Source organism: Halichoerus grypus, chromosome 7 (genome assembly GCF_964656455.1).
Source record: "Halichoerus grypus chromosome 7, mHalGry1.hap1.1, whole genome shotgun sequence".
Classification (NCBI taxonomy): Eukaryota; Metazoa; Chordata; class Mammalia; order Carnivora; family Phocidae; genus Halichoerus; species Halichoerus grypus.
In genome coordinates this window covers 120,241,727-120,257,957 of record NC_135718.1, presented here as the reverse complement: position 1 = coordinate 120,257,957, position 16,231 = coordinate 120,241,727, and the positions used below count along the sequence as shown (strand labels likewise).

At 39.7% G+C, this 16,231-nt stretch overlaps 1 protein-coding gene across 5 annotated transcripts in view; it reads left to right on the top strand.

The window, feature by feature from the left end:
• HHAT (hedgehog acyltransferase) overlaps positions 1-16,231 on the top strand; it is a 331,516-nt gene that overhangs the window by 47,814 nt on the left and 267,471 nt on the right. For all 5 annotated transcript variants that reach the window (XM_078078155.1, XM_036095714.2, XM_036095719.2 and 2 more), the window contains one exon: positions 14,164-14,277. In XM_078078155.1, coding sequence (XP_077934281.1) covers positions 14,164-14,277 — 114 coding nt within the window. The remainder of the gene's footprint in view (positions 1-14,163; positions 14,278-16,231) is intronic.

Sequence of the window (16,231 nt, the reverse complement as noted above, 5' to 3'; positions counted from 1 at the left end):
CCACTCTGAGAGTCTTCAAAGACCTTTGTATTCACAGCTGCTTCTGGAGCCACCATTAGGGGGCGAAGCAGAAGGCTGTCTGTCTCTATACCCCGTCCTGGTTCAACCACAGAAATTCCAGTTTTATCCCTTTTGTATATTGGGACTTGGAGTACAGTCCCATTCCTTTCCTTTGCTATCCCCTAACCACCAACACAAGCAAGATACAGAACCACAAAGAACTCCCTCTTGCTGCTTCTTTCTAGACACACCTATCCTGCTCTCCCCATCCCTAACGCATGGAAGCCACTGTTGTGTTCCATCTCATAATTTTGTCATTTGAAGAATGTTGTACAAATGGAATCATATAGTATGTAATCTTTTGAGACTGGCTTTTTTTTGTTTTGTTTTTCTTCCCCACCCAGCATAATGCCCTTGAGATCCATCGAGTTGTGTGTATCAGTAGTTCATTCCTTTTCATTGCAGGGTCCGCGACACAGATGGACCGCAGCTTGTTTAACCATTCCATTGTTGAAGGGCATTTTGGTTGTTCCTAGTTTTTGGCTATTATGAATACATCTGATACGAATATTTGATTACAGGTTTTGTTTGGACACAAGTTTTCATTTCTCAGGGATAAATACCCAGGAGCTTGATTGTTGGATGGTATAAGTGTATGTTTAATTTTACAATGAGCTGTCCAAGCTGTTTTTTTCAGAATGGCTCTACCATTTTACATTCCTATTAGCAATGCATGAGATGCTTAGTTTGTCTGCATACTTGCCCGCATCTGGTATTATCAACACTCAAATTTTAGCTTTTCTCATAGATGTGCAGTGATATCTCCTGGTTTAATTTGCATTTCCCTGACAGTGATGTTGAATATCTTTTCATGCACTTCTTTGTCATCCGTATATTCTCTTTGCTGAAGTACTGTTCATGTCTTTTGCCAGTTTTCTCCCTGGATTGTTTTGTTTTTAGTGTTGAGTTTAGAGAGTTCTTTATATAGTCTAGATACTAGTCTGTTGTCAGATAGGTGATTTGCAAATATTTTTTTTCTGTCAGTAGCTTGCTTTTCATCCTCTTAGGGTCTTTCACAGAAATTCAGTTTATTGATTTTTTTTTTTTTCCTCTTATGGATTATGCTTTTGGTATCATTTCTAAGAATTCTTGGCCTGGTTGTATGGCCCAAAGATTTTCCATTTTTTCCCCAAAAGTTTCATAGTTTTGCATTTTACATCTAAATCCATGATCCATTTTGAGTTAAATTTTTTAAAGATTTTATTTTTAAGTAATCTGTATACCTAATTTGGGGCTCAAACTCACAACCCCAAGATTAAGAGTCACATACTCTACCAACTGAGCTAGCCAGGCACCCGAGTTAATTTTTGTATTACTTACGTAGAGGTTTATTTATTATTTTTTTTGCTATGGATGTCCAGTTGCTACAGCACCATTTATTGAAAAGACTATTCTTCTTCCATTGAATTGTTTTTGTACCTTTGTCAAAAATCAATTGGCCAGACTAGTATGGCTCTATTTCTGGGTTCTCATTTCTGTTCCATTGATCTGTGTAGCTGTCTCTCCACGAATGCCACATTCTCTTGATTACTGGTAAGTCTTAACATCAGGTTATATAATCTTATTAGTTTTATTCTTTTTCAAAATTGTTTTAGCTCGGGGCGCCTGGGTGGCTCAGTCGTTTAGCGTCTGCCTTCGGCTCAGGTCATGATCCCAGGGTCCTGGGATCAAGCTCCACGTCGGGGCTCCCTGCTCAGCGGGAAGCCTGCTTCTCCCTCTCCCACTCCCCCTGCTTGTGTTCCCGCTCTCGCTGTGTCTCTGTCAAATAAATAAATAAAATATTTTTAAAAAATTGTTTTAGCTCCTTTAGTTCCTTTGCTTTTCCATATACATTTTAGAACAAGCTTTTCTGTATCTACAAAACATTTTGCTGGGATTTTGATAGGCATTCTATTAAAATGTTAGATCAATTTGGGGGAAATTGGTGTTTTTACTATGTTGAATCTTCCAGCCCATGAAGGCAGCAGATCTTTCTGTTTACCTCTTTATTTCTTCCATTAGTGTCTTGTAGTTTTTAGCGTACAGATTTCATACATGTTTTGTTAGATTTATACCTATGTATTCTATTTTTCTTAACACTTAAATTTATTTATTTATTTTAAGCAAACTCTATGCCACGTGTGGGGCTTGAACTCACGACTCCAAGATCAAAACTTGCATGCTGTACTGACTGAGCCAGCTAGGCACTCCTAAGTATTTTATTTTTTGAGCAATTATAAATGGTCTTACAGTTTTAATTTCAATTTCCACATGTTAACTGCTAGTATATAGAAGTATAATTGACTTTTATATTTTGATCTTGTATCCTATGACTTTTCTAAACTCATTTATTACAGGAAGTATTTTTTCTCCCTTTTTTGATAGGTTTGTTGAGATTTTCTACATAGACAACCATGTCATCTGCAAATCAGGACAGTTTTATTTCTTCATTTTCAATCTGTATAACTTGCATTTTCTTATTGTACTGGCTAGGATTCCCAGTATTATGTTGAATAAGAGTGATGAGAGTATACATCCTTGTCTTTTTCTTATTCTTAACCATTCAGACTTCACCATTAAGTTTGATGTTTCTGTATATTTTTTGTAGATGTTCTTTATCAAGTTGAGGATGTTCCTCTCTATTCATAGTTTTTTGAGAGTTTTTATGAATGAGTATTGAGTTTTGTCAGATAATTTTTCCGCATCAATTGATATGATCATGGGATTTTTCTTAATAAAAAAAAGTTAATATGGGATGCCTGGGTGTCTCAGTTGGTTAAGCGTCTGCCTTTAGCTCAGGTCTCATCAGGCTCCTTGCTTAGCGGGGAGCCTGCTTCCCCCTCTGCCGGCTGCTCCCCCTGCTTGTGCTCTCACGCTCCTTCTCTGACAAATAAATAAAATCTTAAAAAAAAAAAAAAAGAATATGTTAATACGGTGGGTTACTTTGATTAACTTTTCAATATTAAACCAGCCTTATATGCCTGGGATAAACTCACTTGGTTGTGGTGTATAATGTATTTTTCATATTGCTGGAGTCCATTTGTTAATATTCTGTTGAGAATTTTGGTGATTATGTTCATGAGGGATATTGGACTCTAGTTCTCTCTTTCTCTCTCCCTCCCCCCCTCTCTTTTTTTGGTACTGTCTGATTTTGAGCGGTTATATGTAGTCTTGTACTTTTAACTTCAGATTTCATGTGTTCATTGCTAGACTTATAAAATGAGTGTTTCCCTCTTAGAACATCTTCAGGTGTCTAATAAAATTCTTCAGTGAACTACTTGGGACTGGAGATTTCCTTTAAGGGCGTTTTAAGCTATGAATTTAATTTTTTGGTGGTTAAAATGATGTATTTTGTATTGGGTGAGTTCTGGTAGTTTGTGCTTTCCAAGGAATTAGTCCATTTTATCTAAGTTGTCAAATTTATATAGATAGAGTTGTTCATAGTATCCCTTATTAGCCTCAGTGTCTGTGGAGCTTGATGATATCCTGTTTCATTCCTGTTATCCTTAATTTGGGTTGTCTTCTCTTTTATTCTTTTTCTTTTTTTTTTTTTAAGATTTTATTTATTTGACAGAGACAGAGCACAAGCAGGAGGAAGTGGCAGGCGGAGGGAAAGGGAGAAGCAGGCTTCCCGCTGAGCAGGGAGCCTGATGTGGGACTCGATCCCAGGATCCTGGGACCATGACCTGAGTCGAAGGCAGATGCTTAACCGACTGAGCCACCCAGGCACCCTTCTCTTTTATTCTTTGTCCATTTGCTAGAGATTTGTGAACGTGATTTTTACAAAGAACCAGCTTTTCGTTCCACTGATTTTTCTCTATTCTGTTTTCTGTTTCATTGATTTCTTATCTATATTTCCTTCTTCGTACTTGTTCTGAGTTTATTTTGCTCATTTTCTAGTTTCTTGAGGTGGTAGCTTAGAGTTTTGAGACTTTGACTCTTTCTAATATACATATGTAGTGTTATAAATATTTTTCCAGCACTGCATTAGTTGCATCCTACATATTTTGATAAATCGTACTTTCATTTTTATTCAGTTCTATTTTTTTATTTCCCTCAAGACTTCCCCTCTGACTCATGGGTTATTTAGAAGTATGTTGCTTAATTTCTAAGTGTTTGGAGATTTTCCTGTTATCTTTCTGGTACTGATTTCTAGTTTGATGCCATTGTGGTCAGAGAATACACTCTGTATGATGAAATTCTTTTAAATTTGTTGATTTGTTTTATGGCTCAGGATGAAGTCTATCTTAGTGAATGTTCCATGGGTACTTAAAAAGAATGTGTGTTCTGATGCTGTTGGATGGAATGTCCTATAAATGTTGATTAGATCTTGTTGGTTGGTGGTAAGTTTTCCTGTATCCTCGATTTTCTGTCTAGCAGTTTTATCAACTGTTGAGAGAGAGGGGTGTTGAAGTCTTAACTGTAATTGTAGATTTGTCTGTTTCTCCTTTTCTGTCAGTTCTTCATGGATATTTCATTTTTTTAAAAAAGATTTTATTTATTTATTTGACAGAGAGAGACACAGCGAGAGTGGGAACATAAGCAGGGGGAGTAGGAGAGGGAGAAGCAGGCTTCCCGTGGAGCAGGGAGCCCGATGCGGGGCTCGATCCCAGGACCCTGGGATCATGACCTGAGCCAAAGGCAGACGCTTAACGACTGAGCCACCCAGGCGCCCCTCTTCATGGATATTTCAGCTCTGTTTTTTGGTACATACACCAAGGGTTGCTACATTTTCTTGTTGGATTGACCCTTTTATCATAATTTAATGATCTTCGTGATTTTCTTTCACCGAAGTCCACTTGATCTGATATTAATTTAGTGACTGCTGCTTTCTTTTGTATGGTGTATCCTTTTCTATCCTTATATTTGTGTTATATTTGAAGTGAATTTTTTGCAGGCAGCATAGATTTGGATCAGTTCCTAAAAATTCATTCTCCCATTTTCTTTTAATTGGTATATTTAATTTGATTGGGTTCATTCAACTCCGTAGGTTTATGCCTTTTGCCAAATTTGTGAAATTTGTAGCCATTATTTCTTTGAATTTTTTTTCAGCCCCACATTTTTTCCCCTTTCCTTCTAGGATTCCAGTGACATGAACGTTATATTTTTTATAATTGTACCTCAGATCCCTGAGGCTCTGTTTATTTTCTCAGCCTCTTTGTTATTCAGACTGTGTAATTTCTATTGACCTATCTTTATGTTCGATGATTCTTTCCTGTATCCTCTACCTCCACTGTGAAGCCCATCTGTGAGTTATTTTATTTTGTTCATGTCATTCCTCAAATCCTGAGTTTCCTAGCCAGGCTGCTTTCTTCTTTCCATCTTTCAGAGTCTTTTAAATTTGTTTTATAATTACATCCAGGGTTTTTAGCCATTCTTCATGGGAGGGTTGGGGGGAAATGAGTTTATTATAGAAAGATATGATAAAAGGTACACGTGAACATCCAGATGGAAGAAGTGCATAGGCAAGGCCTGTGGGAAGAGGTGTGGGGCTTCTATGCCCTTTCCAGGAGCACCCCTCTCCCAGCACTGCCATGAGTTCACCAACCTAGAAGTTCTGTGAAACTGGTACTTTTGGGAATTTTTTTAAAAATTTTAATATGTTAGTCACCATACATTACATCATTAGTTTTTGATGTAGTGTTCCATGATTCATTGTTTGCGTATAACACCTAGTGCTCCATGCAGTACATGCCCTCCTTAATACCCATCACCGGGCTAACCCATCCCCCCACCCTCCACTTTTGGGATTTTTATAGAGGCTTCCTTACATAGGCATGATCATTCAGTTGATTTGCAGCCTGTCTCCCCTCTCTGGAGAATGGGGGGTGGGGTGGAAAATTCCAAGCTTCTAATCCTGGCTTGGTCTTTCTGGTGAGCAGCCCTCCTCCAGGAACCCACCAAGAGTCACCTTATTACAACAAAAGATGCTCCTCTCACCCAGACAATTCCAAGGGAATTAGGAGCCCTGTGTCAGGATCCAGGGTCAAAGACCAAGTATTAGAACAAAAAATTCTCCCAATGCTCTTATCACAAGAAATTATAAGGGTTTTAGGAGCTCTGTGCAGGCACTGGGGGCAGAGACCAATATATGTATTTTCTGTTTCACAGGGAGGTCTCTCTTTGAGAGCTTGGGCAGCTGATGGGCAAAGGGGACAGATGGAAAAGGTGTGTGGGAGAACCCTTCACATACTCTGCCCACTTTCCTGGTCTTTCAGTGTGTAAAATTCAAGAAGAAAAATGATATCTGGGGTTATGAAGACTTCCCCTCCTGTCCCCCTGGATAGATGACAAAAATGTTTTTCTTTTTTCTCTCTTTTATCGCTCAAATCTTTCTTAATTGGCCTTCTGCCTTGGGGACCTTTAACATTTGGGGATTCTACCTGGAGTTCCAGTTTGCTCATGTTTGCCCACTGTAGAGATGTTGTGGATTAACTAGTTTCCTTGAATATGTGCAGACTTCCTAAGCAGAAAGCAAATCCTCTGTGCGGGAGGGCCATGTTAGGGGCCAAGGCTTCCAAAGTGTGGAGGACCATTTTTTTTTTCCATGTTTACTGTGACTCACTTTGTCTTTTTGGTATTCGAGAGAAGCGACACTAATGGGATGCAGGATTTATTAGCAGAGTTTGTAGCTGGGAAATCTTATGTAAATAATTTGCTATCTAGCCATCCTGTTCTATTACTTTGTTTGGTCATGATCCCTAACTTATTTATCAGCCTTATAACTTGTTTACAACTCATTTCTCCATATATCTTCTAGAAAATATAGTTTTTCCAGTTTGAGAGGTGTGGGGAAAAGAATATAGTTTTTGTGCCTTTGACTTTATACTAGAATGTAATATTTCTTTTTAAAAATTTGATTCTCTTTGTTAGCTTCAGGAAGAAAAGGAGAAATAAAGAGTAGACAAGGCAGGGAGACAGAATCTATACATGTTTAATCAAGTATATGCATAAGTCTTGAATAATCTGGAGCAACTTCTAGGAAGTAGGTAGGTAGAGGATTAGCCAGAGAATGTTACTGAATTTAGGTTGTTAGTTGGGTTGAGGAGATTCAAAGAATTTAGGTCTTCTTGATTTAATTAAGTCATCTTGAGAGAATCTCTCTTCTTCTGTAGAACACCTCCTTGCTCCCATCATACCCTGGATGGATTTATAAGGCTTAGATCATGAGGGCCAGTTAAGTGACTAGGAATGATATAGTGTAGAATAATTGTAGTTTGTGCTGGCCCTGTTGATGGCATCCCCACCCTTGTGAGCATCTTCTTTACCTGTGCAGGATGGCAAAAAAATTTAAGCAGAGACTTTATTATTTATAGAAAAAAAAGTTTTGTTAATGAAAACATTTTATCATTTTATTTTATTTTTTTGTAGGCTTCACACCCAACATGGGGCTTAAACTCACAACTCTGAGATCAAGAGTCGGCTGCTCTACCTACTAAGCCAGCCGGGCACCCCAAAACATTTTATCTTTAAGGAAATGTTGGTTGGGGGACGAGTGTTGTCTCTGGAAATTGTGAGCAGTAAAATAATTTAGTTCAAATTATTTTAGACATAGCAAAACATCTGTTGAAAGATAAAACTATTCCAATAATTGCTAAATGAATCATTAACCTGAGTTCATCCAGAGAGCAGTGCTTCTTGGCAGAATTCGTACAAATTAGTTCTCTCTCTCTGTCTCTCTTTTTTTCTTTCTCCTTTGGAGATTTATAGGCATTAAGGTGAGCTTGCTGCCTTTGAACATGCAGGGAAACATTTCTGGACTCAAGTATCTTACAAAGGTTTTCTCTGTTCAGAGATAATTTTGCTCAATGTGATGAGATCTTAGGTATGTTCTTGAAGTAAATAATATGAACATAATGCTATTTAGGAAATAGATACACAAAAGTGTCTAGCATTTCTGTTATATTTCTTTTTTTGAAAAATGCTGGGTATGAGGGTAAGGAAAATAGTAATATACAGTACATTCAGCTCTCTATTGTTTCCTCTATCTGAGGGAAAAAAGAGTTATGGTAATGAAAATTACAGCTTGGTGGGTAAGGTAGATCATTTTCTGTTTGGGTTTGAAATATATAAATCGATGTACTTGTGAATGTGACACACTCACTGCCTTCATTATTCAGTTCTAGAACCTCCTTGGACTGACCTAGCTGGTGTTTTGTTCCATTTTATTTTCCTCCACTGAATAGACTTATTTCAGAATAGTGTTCTTCAAAGTGAATTATTTTCGTAGTGGGTTCTGTTATATAGCTGGAGTGGGATTGCAATCAGAAGAAAAATTCCTTCTGAAGTATGTTGGTCAAGATGCCATTGCAGACAATAGAACCCACACTAGGCAGTTTAAGCAGAAAGGAATTTATTGCAGGGATGTAAGGAGATTTTAGAGTAGTCAGAAGGACTGTAGGGACGAGCATGAAGTGAACTTCCAGGAACAATTCCCAGAGCAAAACCGTGGCATCTGCCCAGGTTCCAACTTGAGTGGATAGTGCTGGGGTGCTGCCGCGCCTCTGGGCTGCCTGGACCCTGGAGTCCCCACTGATGCTGCTGCAGGAAACAGGGGCCTCTACCACTGTTCCTTCGGGAGAGTCTCACAGCCTATACATCTTTATGTTCTTACACCTTCCAAGTCATTGTGTATTTGTTCGTCAGCAGCTGGGGCGCATGCAGATATGCTAGCTAGCTGCAGGGAATTCTGGGAAATGTAGTTGTTTTGCCTTCTGACCTCTAATGTTTAGGAAGTCATGCTAGAAAAGGGTTGGAGAAGTGTTGATTGGGCCAGTGGGCAGAATCTGCCATCCAGAGCCAATATTTTATTTTGAGGAGAAGTTTAGGATGGTTGCTTTCCCATGGCATTTTATATTTTATCTTAGTGAGAGAGAGAGGGAGAGAGAGAGAAAAGAGTGAGCACAGTGGGGAGGGGCAGAGGGAAAGGGAGAGAGAATCTAAGCAGACTCCACACTGAGTGCGGAGCCTGATGCGGGACTCCATCTCATGACCTTGAAGGGTCACCACCCTGAGATCATGACCTGAGCCAAAACCAGGAATTGGACACTTAACCGTGCTACCCAGGCTCCCCTCCCATGGAGTTTTAGATGTTGCAGCTTTTCTGAATGTTCATGTTTCCCTTTTGTTAGCCATGGGTTCACTCCTTTTCAGTCTACTTTCTAGAATCTTTCTTCTTTCTTTTTCTTTTCTTCTTTTCTTTTCGACTGGGTTTGGGGGATCTTGAGCAGGTCAACTCTCTCAGATTTTATCTATGAGTGTCTATCTGTTTCAGGATATGAACTTAAAAATGTGAATTTGTGTTTCCAGGGCTATCAGAGTAAAATAATTTATTGTTTATGTATTATCAAATACATACATAATACAAATCACTCTATGGGAATCTCCACCCATCCTCCCTTCAAGGTTCCAGAGAAGTGTAGAGATGAATGTCAGATTTAACTCTATTGAGTCAAGCAGTTGAACATTCTAGCTAAAAATTCTGGAGCTGGATGGTGGTTATGGTTGTATAACAGTGTAAACGGACTTAATGCCACTGAGCAATACCTTAAAATTTACCATCTTAACCATTTTTATGCTATATGTATTTACCATGTGAAATATGGACTTAGCAGCTTAGGATCTAGGGCTTTAAAATCAGGCTTTGTCATATATTGGCTGTTGGACCCAGGGCATGATATTTAGCCTCGCTGAAGATAGTTGACTTATCTTGCTATGGGTGGTATCCTACTACATACTAAATATACTGTAGTAGTTTCTTCCCAATCTGGGAAAGAGGGCAGGCTGGATGAGTGGTGGACTTTCTGCTACAGAGCAGGCAGACGGGGTGGAGGCCTGGATTGGTTACATGGGAGGGTGATGGGGGATCAACCGCTTTCCTAAAGGGTGGGCACTTGGTCAGAACTCAAAGTCTGTAGGTAGGTGACTAGCACTCTACTAGGGTTTCTTTCCTTTAGTCTGGAACATAACTTTTTTTTTTTTTTTTTTACTCTCAGAAAGGAATCTTAGACATCATGCTAGTTTATCCCTTCATTTTACCTGTAAGAAGGCTCAGGTCCAGATAGCCAAGGGACTTACCCAGGTTTGTGCAGGAGCAGGAGTGTGGTGAGAACTTAGGATGCCTGATTGCACTCCCCCACCATTTTTAAGGCTCACTGAATGTTGGGCATTTTTGACACAAATTTGGTTAAGTCAAGGTTCTTACTCTCAAGAACTTCCCGTTTTTTCTTCCTCGAGAGAAAATACATGAATTAACTATAAGAAAAGCACTAGAATAAAATCCACTATGATAAAGGGGCTGGAATTGAGATGTGAATGACAGAAGGGGGCGCAATGAGGTCCACCTGGAAGAAGGTAAAAGGCATCACACTTGAGCCAACATCTCTGTGGTTATGGTGGCAGTAAGGAAGCACCCTCTTGGTTGGACACCATTTGGTCAGATAGTGGGGTGCATGTATGTGCAAGTGTGTGCATCTATCTGTCTGGGAGGGGCAGGAGAGTCCAGGTAGAGTCAGCGCAAGTAGGAACATCTTGGAAAAGGACTTCCTCTTTGGAAACAGGCCTGTGTTTGAAATCCTGCTCTCCCCGCTACTAATTTTGAGCAAATAATTTGCCTATTCTGACCTCCAATTAACTCATCTGTAACACAGAGTTAAAAAAAAAAAATGACTGGAAGGGTTGTTGGGAGGTTATCATTGGAAAACACCTACCCAGAATATTAGTGATTTATATGAGCAGGAAAGGTTTCATTTATACAAATATATGTGGTTGAATTACATCCCTGTGACCTCTCTTGCTTTGTAGATTTTCAGTGTCTTAATGGTGGGGGGTTGGTGTTGGTTGTGCGAGTTCTCCAAGGCAAGGAATACTTGTAGGGTTTCCCACAGTGCCCAGGATAGAACTCTGCTCTCTATATGGGAAAGAGGTAGTTAGGAATACCAGGCCCGGGCCCTTTCATTTGAACTATCCTGTGCTTTAGACTTCTCGGTTTTGCCTGGTTGCAGATTGAAAGCATCAGAATGAATAACTGTGTGTGTTAACTTACTCATCTAAAAAAAATTCTTGAATCTAGGTGCTCAGAGCTTTCTATAGTGTGCAGGATGATGGTTGTTCAGTTTGTATATATTAGGTGGTCCACTTTAGTGTGTCCCTGCCTGGGAACCATATGAGGTGGGGTGAGCTGCTAAGGATCCTCTGGGGTGAGGAACATTTAACTGTAGGGAGGCATAATCAGTGTTAGATCTTTGCTACTCGCCATGTGGCCTCTAGGCCAGATGTAATCACCTGAGAGCTTGTTGGAAATCTAGAATCCCAGGCCCCATCCCAGAGATAAGAATCTGGGCCAGAATCTACATTTTAGCAAGATGTGTAGATGATTTGTGTGCACACCGAAGGTTGAGAAGCACTGATACAGAACATGGGATGTGGATGACCGTCCCTTGGAGTTCAGTCTCCCCTTTGTGGAGGAGCCGTCCTGGTTCTGTCTGGCTAGAATGTATCCCCCAGTCTATGTCTGACTCACTTCGAGAACTGAAGAATAGTTTTCAAATTGACTAAGAATTGCAGGGTCGAGAAAGGAAATGGGGAAGGAACAGAATATGAAAAAATTGTTCTTGATTTGAGGCTCTACCATTTGCCTTGAATTGTGTGATTGAACTCAGCGTTTGTAAAGTTTTTGCCTATTAAAGCAGGCAAGTCAACATTTTTCTTACCCAAATCATTAACCACCAGTTATTGGCCATCTTGTTCTGTTCATTGGCTCAGCTTTTCTGTCCGGTTATTTCCTGTAGGTAAATATTTTAAATGGAGAAGGACAGACATGAGAGAAATGTTTTTATTTCTTTTAAATGGATATTTTTTGAAAAGGAATTGATGATGAAAGACTGTAATTTTTGTTGATGGGGTTTAACCAGCACAGGGTATTCAGTAATCCTGCGCCTTCTGGTGGAACATAAGGTCTTTTTGGTTTCTTATATTTTATGAGATACCATTTTTCTGCTAAAAAATTGAAGTTGGAAAAGTTTTGAAGCATAGGTAAGCCTGGGGTTCTGAATTTTAAGTGTAATTCTTAGTGTTTAAGAACATTATATTTAAAAAGGTAAAATATTGGAATATTTTTGAGGGGGAGGGAATTAAAAAAAAAATTTCAAGCTTGACTTTTAGTGTTTTTACTTTTATCCTCGTTACAAAAATGGCATTTTCCTAGCATGACATCATCACATGACCTTTGAGCTTGTTTGCCTTTATTTAGTTAATTTACTCTCCACTAGTTTGAAATTTTTGAGATGGGGAAACGAGCTTTGGATTGGGGTCAAGAGCCAGGTCAAAGGTTGGAGTTGTCTGCTCTGCTGCTGCCCTGGCTTTGGGGCATGGGCTTGTCCTGGGCTATGATATCGTCATCTCTGAATGGAAGGAACTGGACCAGATCCATGATTTTAATGGCGGTGGGGGCTCTTTGAGCAGGTCGTGTGTGTATCAGGATCTTGAATGTGGAGAACAGATGTTATTTGATAACGTCAGTACAGTATTTATTTGGAAAATGGAAAAAAATGTTTAAACAAGTGGCACCCTATAAAGCATGATAGAGTCTTTTGTGGCTAGCATAGGATGGGAGTACATGGGACTAGCAGTTAGTGCAGGTAACAATTTTTAGTGAGTGCAGCGTGCCAGGTACTGTTTTAAACTTTTGGTGTATATATGTTCTCATTTAAACTTCACAACCCCCGGGGCGCCTGGGTGACTCGTCAGTTAAGCATCCAACTTTTGATTTTGGCTCAGGTCATGATCTCGTGGAGCCTGCTTGAGATTCTCTCTCTCCCTCTCCCTCTCTGCCCCCGCCACGCTTTCTGTCAAATAAATCAACAAATCTTTAAAAAACAAACAGCAAAAAGCCCTCACAAACCCCTAGAAGATCAGTAATGTTATCATATGAGCAGATAGAACAGAAAGGTAAAGCATCTCGTTCGAGATCATCATAACCAGTATATGGGTAGATTTGGGATCTAAACCAAAACAAGTTTGCAACCTTGGCTGCTAGGTTTCCTGGCTCTGTATTCATAGTCTGGTATGAATCAGGATAAATTCTATCTATAGTTTACCTTCTGGAAAAAGAGTTTTGTGATATGTGTAATGGTATGAAATTGCCCCTCAATTCTCAGATGTAAAAAAAAAAAGAAAGAAAGAAAAAGAAAAATCACGTATTTTCCTTTAAATCCAATTAAAGTTCTGTTGGCAGACTGGTGAGTTGTTCAGTATCAGTAGCACTAGGGGATTCCTTCCCCACCCACACAATTTGGCTAGAAAATCCTGAGGATCTCAGATCCCCACTTTATCGTGGTGGTGCTGAGATGCTCACTGGCCAACCCTGCATTGCCCATTTTAGAGTGGCCAATCACTGTTTATTCCTTCCATATGCAGCTTGGCCACCACGATCTCCCTGGGGCTCCTGAGGCCAAACCAAGGCTTTTGGATGTTAGTTCCCAGCTGTTCACCTGTTCAGTCTTGCCAGAAGTTTTCACCTGCCCCTGCAAAGGAGCTGCAGAGACCCTGTACCTGGTACAAATCCAGACACAGGGTGCTAATGGACCCAGAGCTTTCTGAAGGGAAAGGAAGCATATCTCTCATTCTTTCATCCTAATCCTATGGGGAATTGGTTAATTTCTCTATCAAATTATCCTCCTGCCTGAAATGACAGCAAGATTTAACACGATTGACCTTAAGCAATTTTATTAGCGTCCAATTTGCATTTCTCTTGTTCGCGTGGCAAACCTGGGATAACCTCAGTTCATTGCTTGTACTGGCTATGTGACACTGGGTACATGAATTGAATTCTTTAAGCCTCTGTTTCATCTTTTATAAAATGGGAATAATAATGGTTTCTGTTCCTCGGGGATCTGCTCTGACCAGATGCTTATTTGGAGAATGGCAATGAGACGGGCCAAGCTAGAGGGAAGAGTCGAAGTGGGTGGGGCTGTGGTGGCACTCGGGCTGGAAGTGTATAAATGCCATTTTATGGAGTTTGGAGTCACATTGGCCATCTTTCTGGTTGTTTTATTAACTGGAGTTTGTGCTCTGCCTAAGATGTGCGAAAATCCCTCTGATTAACTCCTGTTTCGGCCTATTTAGGACCCGACCGACTTTGAGTGGAGCTTCTGGATGGAATGGGGCAAACAGCGGCTGGTGCAGTTTCTGTTTGGCCACATGGCTGTGTCTCAGCTGGCCAACATGCTTGCAAGGAAGGTATGATTATGTGCCTCATTTCCTTTTAAGCTGCTTTCTTTGCTTTTTGAGAGGAAAGAGTCCTGAACTGGGAATCAAGAGATGCGGGTATTAGCCTTGGAAGCCTGGAAAAGATGAGAAAGACTTGCTGATGATCAGTAAGGCATTTATGATAAAGGTTTCATAATTCTTTTTCTGTACTTGCTTCCTCCAAGTTATTTTTAAAACCATTGAATATGAAAGTTTTAGAATAAAACTAACCACAGATGGTGCTCTTTAAGATCATACCTAATCAAATGATCTTATTAAAACAAATGCTTGTTGAGGACCTGTGATTTCTCGTACAAGTTCAGAAGAAAGTAGAGTGAATGATATCATTAAATGGGAATAATTTTAATGTCAAATAATTTATGCCATGGTAGCTGTTGTAGATCAGAATTCCAGTAGTATTTTTTATTCTTACCCTGGCCTGGAGTGGAGAAAAGGGCTACTTCAAAGGGGATGTTTGAGAATTGCTTTTGCATGTGGGAGGATTGAAAGCATCTTGATGTGTTTAGCTACCAAGGTACCAGGAGGATCTTTCTGTAGTGGAGGGGCCAGGCTTTGTCCAGTGTCCTCTGCTATATGCTTCTTGACTCTGTAGATTCCTAATTTGAAAAAAATGAGTCTCTGCTTGGAAATCTATGTAGTAAAGACAATAGAACCAAAAACTGACTTAGAAGTCAACCCACAAAAAATGTTTGATCCTTAGAGGTTCATAGATGTGAAGAACCAGAAGAAGCAGGAGCCTCTGGGCAAGAGAGACCAGAATGTGAGACCAAGAAAACAAGACGTGCCATGTGGTTAGAGAAGTGAACCTGACTTGGGCTATTTTTTAGCTGTTTCTTGAAAATTGGTACTTTTTAGGCTTACTTCTCATCCTGGAAGATAGGAAATCCCAATGGCACATTAACTTTCTTTGTTTTAAATATGATATTGACTACTTTTTGTACTCAGGTGGTTTCCATCTTCTAAAATGGCGAAAACTAAAATCATTACTGTCAAATCATTGCTGTCAGATCTTCATACGTTAAAACACTTCCTAGGACTTTCTAAGCAGACCCAATAATAAATAATACATGTTTGGGGTATCCCTAAGCTAGTAGGGATTATATAGGTACCCAAGCCCTCATTAATGGGTTTCTTTTCTTCCACAAATTTCTGTTTGGTGTTTTTTTTTTTAAGAGTTCAAGTTTTCTAGAAATTTAACATTTTTGTGTTTAACCAAGATTTCTCTGCCCATAGGTAAGTGACTTTGCCCCTATGCCTCTCTTTTCCCATATGTAAAATGAATAGCATAATACCTGTCACTTTTACTTTGTGAGCGGAAGGTGAAATGTTGAGGGGGATCTGTGAAACGTGTCCAATCTTACTACTACTGCTGTGGGTAAGGGTCAGTTGCGGTGTAGCAGAAGAGTACTTGGTGGTGTATTAGGTCCTGGGCTTTCTCACTGATTAGCTTTATAACTTTAGGAAAGCTTTTCACCACTGAATTTTAATTCATCATTTTCTGTAGAGTAGGGATGGTGAGACAGTACTATTCCTTTTTTAACCCCTTAACAAATGGTGAGCTTCATCTGTTAGAAATGTCATTAAAAAGTAAGGGTGAGGGCACCTGGGTGTCTCTGTTGGTTAAGCATCTGCCTTCAGCTCAGGTCATGATTCTGGGGTCCTAGGATCAAGTCCTGCATTGGGCTCCCTGATCAGCGGGGAGCCTGCTTTTCCCTCTTCCTCTGCCCCTCCCCTCTGCCTGTGTGCTCTCTCTCTCTCCCAAATAAATAAATAAAATCTTAAAAAAAAAAAAAATAAGGGTGAAACATGGAAAAGATAGGACAAAGAGAAAGTACAAAAGAAATGGCAGATAAATGCAAATATATCAGTAATCACAATCAATGGAAATGGACCTAATCCCCACCCATATCCCCCAGAAAAAGAT